The sequence below is a fragment of the Indicator indicator genome, chromosome 30 (assembly GCF_027791375.1).
Source record: "Indicator indicator isolate 239-I01 chromosome 30, UM_Iind_1.1, whole genome shotgun sequence".
NCBI lineage: Eukaryota > Metazoa > Chordata > Aves > Piciformes > Indicatoridae > Indicator > Indicator indicator.
Genome location: NC_072039.1, coordinates 11,568,355 through 11,578,687, shown reverse-complemented (window position 1 = coordinate 11,578,687; position 10,333 = coordinate 11,568,355). Strand labels below are relative to the sequence as shown.

General features: G+C 55.3%; 1 protein-coding gene across 1 annotated transcript in view; it reads right to left on the bottom strand.

The window, feature by feature from the left end:
- Nucleotides 1-10,333, bottom strand: part of SRRM3 (serine/arginine repetitive matrix 3) — a 28,496-nt gene continuing 18,163 nt past the window's right edge. Inside the window, exons 11-14 of the mRNA XM_054394408.1 lie at nucleotides 4,095-4,414; nucleotides 3,064-3,291; nucleotides 2,690-2,827; nucleotides 1-217 (exon numbers count right to left, since the gene is read on the bottom strand). Of these exons, the coding sequence (XP_054250383.1) occupies nucleotides 1-217; nucleotides 2,690-2,827; nucleotides 3,064-3,291; nucleotides 4,095-4,414 (903 nt within the window). The remainder of the gene's footprint in view (nucleotides 218-2,689; nucleotides 2,828-3,063; nucleotides 3,292-4,094; nucleotides 4,415-10,333) is intronic.

The following is a 10,333-nucleotide window of genomic DNA, read 5'->3' as shown; positions in this document are numbered from 1 at the left end:
TCAGAAGCCGAGGCTCTCGGAGCTGCTGCGGCTGTTGTAGCTGGGGCTGCGGCTGGGGCTGCGGGAGCGGCTGGGGGGGCTGCGAGTCCGGCTGCGGCTGCGGCTGGAGCTGGAGCTGGCATAGCTGCGGCTGCGGCTGCGGCTGTAGGAGCAGGAGCTCAGCGAGCTGGAGGACGAGGGGCTGGGCCGGTAGTAGGGGATGGGCCGCTTCCGAGCGCTGCGGAGGGAAAAGGGAAACTGAGGCGGGGCACTGGAGGCAGCCCAGGGAATGGGGGAAGGGGGCTGCCGCCGGCTGCTCCCAGCACAGCCGAGCATCCCCGTGAGGCTCAGAGCAGCTGCGAGGTGTCAGGATGAGGTCACCCAGCATAGAATCGTGGAATGGGTTGGGTTGGAAGGGACCTTCAAGCTCAGCCAGTTCCAACCCCCTGCCATGGGCAGGGACACCTCCCACCAGCCCAGGTTGCTCAAGGCCTCATCCAGCCTGGCCTTGAACACCTCCAGGGAGAGGGCATCCACAACCTCCCTGGGCAACCTGTGCCAGTGCCTCACCACCCTCACTCTCAGGAATGTCTTTCTAACATCCCTCACCCCCTCTCCAACCCTTTCCTCCTCCCCAGCCCCCCCGGGGGTGTTAGTCCTGGATTAGGCAGCGGCGAGGGCAGAAAGTGAGCAGGTTAATGTGGCTTTTGTGTGCCCCAGACACCAGAGAGTGAAAGCTGCTGAAAAAGAGAGGTTGAGGATTAGTGAGAGGTGAGCTGAGGCCTGCTGGAGCCTGAGGATGAGGAGGGACGTGGAGAGCACGGGGCTGGGGGAGACTCTGCTGGCAGTAGCACATGGAGCCGGTGCAGGAGCCAGCCCCCTGCTCCCTTGTCCCCTCCCGGTGTTAGTGAGGCTGATGAGAGACACAGGCCCAGCCCGGAGGTGCTTGGGTGCTGAGGGCACCTAAGGGGGTGAGAAGACACAGAGAGGTCCAGGAGGAAGAGGAGGAGGAGGAAGGGGGGAGGTTACCCTGGGAGCCAGGCTGGCGGCGATGCTCTCCGAGAGGGACCTTGGGATGAAATGGAAAAGGAGAAGTTGGCATCACTGAGGCAGGACCACATGGTGATGGACCCGGGGTGGCAGGGGGTGACATGGGCTGGGGACAGGGCAGGAGGGTGAGGAAAAGCCCTGGGGCTCCTGGCTGGGCTACAGGGCAGGATAAGGGGGGGCTGGGGGTGGTTTTTTTTCTGTGGCTGCCCTTTCACTGCAGCATCCTCCAAGCCTGGCAGAAGTGGCTCTGCTCCTCCTGAGCCCCAAGCAGAGCTGGGTCTGCTGTCCCCACCCATTCCAGGGATGGATGACAGGGATGGGGACCATGTCCTGCAGCTGAGTCCAGTCACCTTCCTGAGGACATCCCAGCAAAATCCAGCTGTGGGCTGGAGCAGGAGGGATGCATAACCAGCAGGTGGTACCTGGCTGAGAACTTCTCCTCTGGACTGGGGGCAGCTTTCCCAGCCCATGCTCTTTATGTCAGGAAGGGCTTTGGGAAGCTCTGACCCACAGGCTGAGCAGTGATTTCTCTTGTCCTCCCTCCTGGACAGCTTCAGCCCAGCGTAGGCAAAACCAACTCCCTCCCACAGGGGTGCCAGAGCTGATTCCTGCACACCCAGCCCCTCCACCCCACAGCTTGGTCTCTCAGTAGATAGCAGGAGAGACAAATAGGTCAGGAAGGAGCAATCTCAGCTGGCTGCCAGCTGCATGCTAACGAGCTGCTAGATATGCAGGGGCTGTTCCCTCTGTCAGGAAACACTGCCCAGAGCCTGAGACAACAGCAGCTTGAGGAGGAGAAACCAGCTTTTGGAGAGCAGGGCAGGGACAGGCTGGCAGCCCTTTGTCTTGCTGGGATGTGCACAGGCCTGTTAAAGGGAATTCTTGAGTTTGTGCCTCACAGTGGGAAGAGATCCAAAGGTTGTAACGTGGGTGGCAGCCTGGTTACCCGTCAGACTGAGGCAGGTGATTGGCACAGCTGTCATCCTCAGGGCTAGCTGGCTGGCCACTGGGCTCCTCATCTCTTTCTCTGTCCTTTCACCTGTCTGTCCATCCATCCATCTGTATATTTGTCCATCCATCCCTTCATCCATCCAACCCTCTATCCATCCATCCATCCATCCATCCATCCATCCCTTCATCCATCCATCCCTCCATCCATCCATCCATCCATCCATCCATCCATCCCTTCATCCATCCATCCCTTCATCCATCCATCCATCCATCCATCCATCCATCCATCCATCCCTTCATCCCTTCATCCATCCATTCCTTCATCCACCCATCCATCCCTTCATCCACCCCTTCATCCCTTCATCCCTTCATCCATTCATTCCTTCATGCATCCATCCATCCCTTCATCCATCCATCCATCCCTTCATCCATCCATCCATCCATCCTTCCATCCATCCATCCTTCCATCCATCCATCCATCCTTCCATCCATCCCTCCGTCCATCAATCCATCCATCCATCCATCCATCCATCCATCCATCCATCCATCCATCCATCCATTCATCCATCCATCCATCCAATCCCTCCATCCAGTCCATCCATCTCTCCATCCATCCATCTACCATCCATCATGGCTGGCTGGAAGCGGAGCTCAGTCCCTGCCCGTGTCAGTGGCCATGCCAGAGGCCTCCCCGCTGTTGAGGACCCACCTGGTGATCCTCCTGGGCTCCATGAAGCTGGGGGAGTCTCTCCTCCTTTTCCTGATGGGGGAGTAGCTGCGGGAGCGGCGCCGGGCGCGGGCGGGATCCGGCTCCCCGTGGCGTGTTCGGGGCTCGTTGTCCTTCTCTCTGCACCACGAGGAGCAGGAAAAGCACCAGGGGAGTGGGTCGGGGGTCCGGGGTGGGCTGCAGGGACAGCCTGTGCACCGAGTGGCACAGCTCCACCCCGGGCCGATGCTTCCAGTGCCACCGGTACCTGTAACCCCCTCCCCAAGCCCCAGGGAAGCCAGGACCACCCTCAGCCGCGGATGCCCTCTGAGCCCATCGCCGGTGCCCCTCACCCCGCCGTGCCCCCCGGGGCTGACCTGCTGGCAGGTTTTTTGGGCGAGGGCGAGCGGGAGCGGCTGCGTCCTGCCCGCTTCTCCCGGGAGCGGGAGCGGGACTTGGAGAGGGAGCCGCTGGAGCTCCAGGAGCTGCTGCGGGGGCCCGGGCTGGGCGAGGGACTCTTCCTGCGCTCCGAGGCGTGCCGAGAGTGCTTGGCTGACGACTCCGAGCTGCTGTTGGGCCGGCCCCGCTGGTGCCTCTCCTTCACCCTGCCAAGGCAGAGCGCAGCACCTCCTCTCACCTCGCCCACCGCGGCTGGCAGGGTGTCCCCGTGGCAGCCCTGCACCCAGGTTCCCCTGAGGGCGCAGCGGGCACACCTCTGTGACCCCAGTGTCTGGCTGGGCTGCACCCCTGGTTGTAAAGCACGGGACACATCCCTCGGGATCCTGTGTTCAGCTAGGACAGTGCCCTGCGGGGGCCTTCCCCACAGTGCCCTGGCATTGACCCACTGCAGCTCTTCCCTATTCCCATCCCTGTCCCCAACCCGATCCCCACCCATATTCCCGTTCCCATCCCCATTCTCTGCTCCCATCCCTATTTCCGTCCCAAGCCCTGTTCCCATTCCCACACCCACCTTCATTCCCCTTCCCACCCCATTCCTGTCCTCATTCCCAATCCCATTCCTATCCCCATCTCCATCTGCATCTCTGTCCTCACCCCCAGCACTTAAGCATCCCTGTCCTCATCCCCATTCCCATCCACATTACCTGTCCCCAACCCCATGACCATCTCTATCTTCATTGCCTATCTTCATCCCCATCCCTGTCCCCATCTCTGGCCCTACCCCAATCCTCATCCCTGTCCTCATTCCTGTCCCCATCCTTTGAGCATCTCTGTCCCTTTCATCTCCAACCCCCTCCCCATTCCTTGACCCCAGCCTGCTCTCCAGCTCAGTCCCCAGAGCTTTGGCTGGGTGGTACCAGGTTGCTCCCCGCGCATTGCACCCCAACATCTGTGACCATCTCCCACGCCCCACTAGGGCCCCCACGACCCCACCCCAGAGACCCCTTACTTCTTGGCATGGCCTCCGTGGTTCCTGTCAGGGCCGAGCGGCGGGTGGGAGCCGGCAGAGCCCTCCGAGTCACTGCTGTAGCCGGGGGGGCTGAGCGCAGCCGCGGGGGGCTCCCGGGGGGCCGGCGGCCGCCCCTTGCTCTGGCCGCGGTGTCTGGGTGGCGGCGAGGCGCTGCGGGAGCGGTGCCGGTGGCCGTGCTTGGCCCTCTCCGGCGTGGGCGAGCGGGGGCTGCGGGCACCGTGGCGGCCCCCACGGGGACGAGGGGACGCCGGCTCCGTCCTGGAGTGGGCCCGCGGAGAAGGGGACGCCGAGGCCGGCCTCTGGCAAAGGAGGGGAGAGAGAGAGAAAGAGAGAGAGAAGGAGGGGTGGGGGGAAAAGACGGAGGAGAGGGGAAGAAGAGAAGAGAGAAGGAGACAAGGGTTTAACGGGGGCAGCGTGGCCGGGGCGCGGCTCACAACGTCAAGGCACACCGCGTAAGGCAGGCTACACAGACGCTACTCTGCTCCTTCCTCTCGCCCCTCACAACGTGGGTCATGCAAACCTCCGCATGCAAAACGCCAAAGAAAAGAATGGAAATCAAACAAACGAACAAAAACAAACAAACAAAAAAAAAAACCAAAAAAAACAACCCAACAGAAAAGGTGGAGGTGGGGAGGGTGGGCTGAGAGCCTGAATAAATAAATAAGCAAATAAATAAGTAAACAAACAAACCAAACTGAAATCCAAGAACACCCCCTCCAAAGTTGCTGGGGAGGGAGAGCTTGATGGGAAAGAAACAAACACACACACCCCTCCTCCCCCCCCTCCCCAAAAAAAACACCTGGAGAGGGGAGAAAGCAAACCCCCAGCACCCACCTGCCCCAAGAAAGGGGAAGGGAAAAGGGGGCAAAACCCAAACGAAGGAAGGGAAATGGGGGGGAGAAGAGATGAGAGGGAAAAGAGGGAAAAACCCAAAGGAAGGGAGGGAAATGGGGAGGAGAAAAGATGAGAAGGAAAAGGGGGAAAAACCCAAAGGAAGGGAGGGAAATGAGGGGGAGAAAAGATGAGAGGGAAAAGGGGGAAAAACCCCAAAGAAGGCAGGGAAATGGGGGGGAGAAAAGATGAGAAGGAAAAGGGGGAAAACCCCAAAAGAAGGGAGGAAATGAGGGGGAGAAAAGATGAGAGGGAAAAGGGGGAAAACCCCAAAGAAGGGAGGAAATGAGGGGGAGAAAAGATGAGAAGGAAAAGGGGGAAAACCCCAAAAGAAGGGAGGAAATAAGGGGGAGAAAAGATGAGAGGGAAAAGGGGGAAAAACCCCAAAGAAGGGAGGAAATGAGGGGGAGAAAAGATGAGAGGGAAAAGGGGGAAAAACCCCAAAGAAGGGAGGGAAATGGGTGGGAGAAAAGATGAGAGGGAAAAGGGGGAAAAACCCCAAAGAAGGGAGGGAAATGGGTGGGAGAAAAGATGAGAGGAGGGATGGTGGAGAGGGAGGAGCAGGGAGAGTAAATCAGGCTGAGCCAAGGGGATGGGGGTGGGCTGGGGGCGATGGGGCTGCATGCACAGATATGGAGAAATATGTTGTGATGCAGGGGGGCACAGGGAGGAGAGTCTGGAGCTCCAGGCAGGGAACGAGAAGAACAGCACAGAGTGAGGATGAGAAGGGATGGGGACGAGGCAGGGAGGTGAGGGTGAAGGGTGAGAAAGTGAAAAGAAAGCCAACCAAGAAAGAAGGAGGGGGCAAGTAGGGGCAAAAAAAACCACAAACCGTCTAACTCAACTGAGAAGGGGGGAAAAAAAAGAAAGGTAACAATGAAAAAAAATTTTAAAAATAAATTAAAACCAACAAAACCAAAGCAAAACTTCACAAATGTCCTCGTCACTGAGATAAACGAACGTCTCTGAGCTCGTCCTGGGCCACGCAGCCAGCTGTGAGCAGTGACTCTGCAGGGAACTGCTAAGTCCTCATCAAGCACTCAACACAGACTTTGCTTTCTGCATCCTTTCTCTCTCTTTCCTCTTTTTCTTTTTAATTTTTTTTAAATTTTATTTTTTTTATTTTCCTCCGTTATATATTTTCGATTTATTATTATTATTATTATTATATTTTTTTTCTCATTTGTTTGTTTGTTTGTTTGTTTTAAGTCCCTCTTGGTTAACATCCACTTACCAAAAAAGTGGCATTTCCTCCTTTAGTAGGTAAGGTATGAAGAGAAGGGAAAAGCGGGGCAATATAAGTGCATCATTAGATTCACAAAAATGCAAGAGAGAAAGAAAAGAGCAGGAGAGAAGGAGGAGAGACAGAGACAGAGCCAGAGAGAGGAGAAATAAAACAAACCGACTCCCTTCTACCACGAGGGGGCAAAACCTTGGGCTGCTGAAAGCGGGGGGCGGGGAGAGGTTTTGCCTGCCCCCCGGGGTCCAGCAGCGGCTTCCCGGCAGCTGAGCTCCTCTGAGCCCCAGCCACTGCCTGGGGTTTGTTCCCTATCTTTGCCAACACCACTGGAACAAAAAGATAGGTGGAAGTGGTTCTTGCACCAGCAGCCCCGGGTTGAGCTGGAAAATCCCAGCTGACAGCCCAGTGCCAGGTCCCTGAGCATCCCTGGAGGGGTAAATCCTGCCCGGAGCAGTGCTGAGCCTGGCATCTAACAGGGTTCAGGGGACTGAGGTGGTGTTGGGATTGTGCCACCACACCTGGGGTTAAACTGGGGTCTGGTGACCCCAATTCCCTGCAAGCCCCCTTGCCCCTGACACACCTGGTGGGTTAATCCTGGAGGATGAGGTTCTCTCATCCCACTCCACTGTGTCTTAAATGACAGTTTTTACCCCCAAAAAGAGAAGTGGGCGAGATGCTGGGTGGGAGCTGGGGACCACAGCTAAGATGCTTCAAAGGGACACGAGGCCACCACATCCCCAAGCATCCCAAAGTATGTGTGGGGGTCATACAAACCACTCCACACCCTGCAGGTGGCTGGCCCCCATCACCTCCTTGTCCCCACAGATAAGCCAACCCTTTCAGCAAGCTGGAGGCAAAATAGGGGGGATTTGGGGTTTTTACTGAACAATCTGTTCCTGGTGTGAATGGGGGGAGGCTGGAGATGACAGCCAGCCCTGCCCAGGGGACACAGACCACTCTGAGGGGCTATGGCAGGCCTGGAACGTGGGGTTCAGCTGAGCCAGCATCCAAGCAGGGCAATAATGAAAGCAGAGATGAAGAAGATGAGGATGAAGAACAGAGGAAAGGGGTTCCTCTTTCCCAGGGTGGCATTTAGATACTGCCCTGGCTGCAGGGTGCTCTCCTGAGCCCTGGGGCAGGGCCACAGGGGTCTCCTGCCCAGGTGTGCAGGAAGGTGGCAAAAGGAACAGCATCCCAAATGAGTCCAAATGGGAAAAGGCCTGGCCAAAAGGGGAAAACCCTCTCTGGGGAATTGTGGGGCTGGGATGGCTGGAGGTGGGACAGCCCAAGCTGGGATGGTTGGAGCTGGGATGGTCTGAGCTGTGACACCATCTCCTGCCCCTCAGGGTCCAGAATGCCCAGGCCCTGTTGGGGCATCTCAGTGAATGCTGAACATCTCAACCTGGCCAGCCCTCAATAATTTTCCTGTGTCACTTTATTTTTGTCCACCACAGCCTGAGGAAGGGCTAAACCCAACTTCATTTCTCACCCATCCATCCACCCTGACCTGTGCTGAGCCCAGGATCTGCTGCTGCTCCCACCCCGGGGCTCTGGCCCCTGCCTTTATTTCTCCCTAACTCTGTTTGCCTTGTTCTGTAGTGGGGGTGGCTCAAAGGGAGCAACCAGCCCCAACCTTTGGCTGGAAACACAACTTGGAGGGCCTGGAAGACACAGAAATGCATTCTACTGACAGCATGAGGAGATGGGGAGAGAAAAAAAAAAGGGGGGGGGGGGGGCAAGAAAGAAAAAGCAATACGTGGACAGGGTGTTAGAAAGAAAAAGAAAGAGAAAGCAAGAAAGAAAGGAAGAAAGGAAGAAAGAAAGGAAGAAAGAAAGGAAGAAAGAAAGAAAGAAAGAAAGAAAGAAAGAAAGAAAGAAAGAAAGAAAGAAAGAAAGAAAGAAAGAAAGAAAGAAAGAAAGAAAGAAAGAAAGAAAGAAAGAAAGAAAGAAAGAAAGAAAGAAAGAGAAAGAAAGAAAGAAAGAAAGAAAGAAAGAAAGAAAGAAAGAAAGAAAGAAAGAAAGAAAGAAAGAAAGAAAGAAGAAAGAAAGAAAGAAAGAAAGAAGAAGAAAGAAAAAGAAAGAAAGAAAGAAAGAAAATAAGAAAGAAGAAAGAAAGAAGAAAGAAAGAAAGAAAGAAAGAAAGAAAGAAAGAAAGAAAGAAAGAAAGAAAGAAAGAAAGAAAGAAAGAAGAAAGAAAGAAAGAAAGAAAGAAAGAAAGAAAGAAAGAAAGAAAGAAAGAAAGAAAGAAAGAAGAAAGAAAGAAAGAAAGAAAGAAAGAAAGAAAGAAAGAAAGAAAGAAAGAAAGAAAGAAAGAAAGAAAGAAAGAAGGAAAGAAAGAAGGAAAGAAAGAAGGAAAGAAAGAGAAAGAAAGAAAATCAGAAGAGGAAGAGAAGAGCATAGTTTTGCAGCTACCCAGGGAGACCAAACAGACCCAAAAACTCATATATAGCCACCAAAAAAAAAAAAAAAGAGACAAAATGAGAGAGGTGGAGAAGGAAGAGCGAGAAATAAAGAAGGAGAGAGAGAGAAAGAGAAAGGAAGGAAGAGAAAAAAAAAAGAACATTAAATCAAGCTACGGTGCTTTTCAACAGGCTCATCTGCAGAAGTGAACGTGCAGAGGTGGACAAAATACCTACCTTCGGAATTGGCAGTGACGGGAAAGCGAGAATCAAAACCAACAAAACAACAACAAAAAACCACAACCAAAAAGAACAAAAAAAATCACAAAAAGAAAAACAAAAAAAAAAAAGGAAAAAAGAAAAAAAAAAGAATAATCTCCGCGGGTGGAGGGCAGAACGGGAGAGAGACAAGGACGCTTTTAGTACGGCGCTCCCCACCCCTCGCTAAAACCCCTCCTTGCTTCCACCACTCGGCTTCGGCGCTCAGGAGGAAACGGCCTTTAATCGCCCCGGGTTTGGGGGGGAGGGCAGGGGGAGGTTGAATGGCAAGGTCGTGGCCGCTGGCCAAGCAGGGGTGGCCCCCGGGGGTGGAGGTTTGCTCGGTGGCTGTCACCCGGCTGCGTGTCGGTGGTTCAAAAAGGCTCTACGGAACGCGGCGGAGCACCCACCCCAGCCCCACCCCACCCCCGGCGGCATGCAGGGAAAGGGGGTGGGTGGAGGTGGGATGTGGGCAGGTGGGAGGTGGGTTGCGGGGGGCGGCCAAAGGAAAGCAGAGAGGAAGAGGGGTTGGAGAGGGTGTGGAGGGGGGGAGGAGGAGAAAGGAGCCAGGAGGAAAGCTGGGGGAGGCAACAAGGATGGATGGAAATGGGAGAGGGGATTTAAAAGGGAAGGGAACATTGTGCAACACCCAGGTACACCTCTTCGTCCGGGGGTGCTGAGGGGGCACGACTCACCCAGGGGACGGGCTGAGTCCATAGCTTTTGGGGGAGTCAGGGATGAGGATGCTCAGCACCCATCCTGCTGGGATGCAGGATGAGGCCACCCAGAGGCGGGATAGCTGCAGGGTGATCAGCTGAGTCCAGAGTGTTTGAGGTGGGAAACTGGGCACCAAGGATGCTCAGCACCCATCCTGCTGGGATGGCTACAGGATGGTCAGCCGAGTCCAGACCATTTGGGGTGGGAGTTGGGTACCAAGGATGCTCAGCATCCATCCTGCCTGGATGCAGGATGTGGGCACCCAGGGACAGGATGGCTGCAGGGTGCTCAGCTGAGTCTAGGAGCACTTGTGGTGAGGGGGTTGGGTATCAAGGATGCTCAGCACCCACCCTGCTGGGATGCAGAATGCAGGTGCGCAGGGGTGGGATGGCCACAGGGTGCTCGGCTTGGGGGGGGGGGCAGATAACACAGTACCCAAAGGCCTCATCCTGCAGCCGAGGAGGAATAGCATCCCCAGGGCAGCAGGGGAGGCCAAGGGGCAGGAGCTAATTCAAGGGGGCGTGGAATTGGGTGCAGAGCTGCTGGGTTCTCTTCCCTTTTAAATTCCTTGTTGAGAACACAGGGGATGGAAACACAACGCTCAGCGCTGGGGAACGCTCAGAAAACACAGCTGCTTTTTGTTTGTCCTTCTTCTTCTCCACATTAACACACACAAAAGCCAAAAAAGTTCTAGAACAGCACCACGACAACAG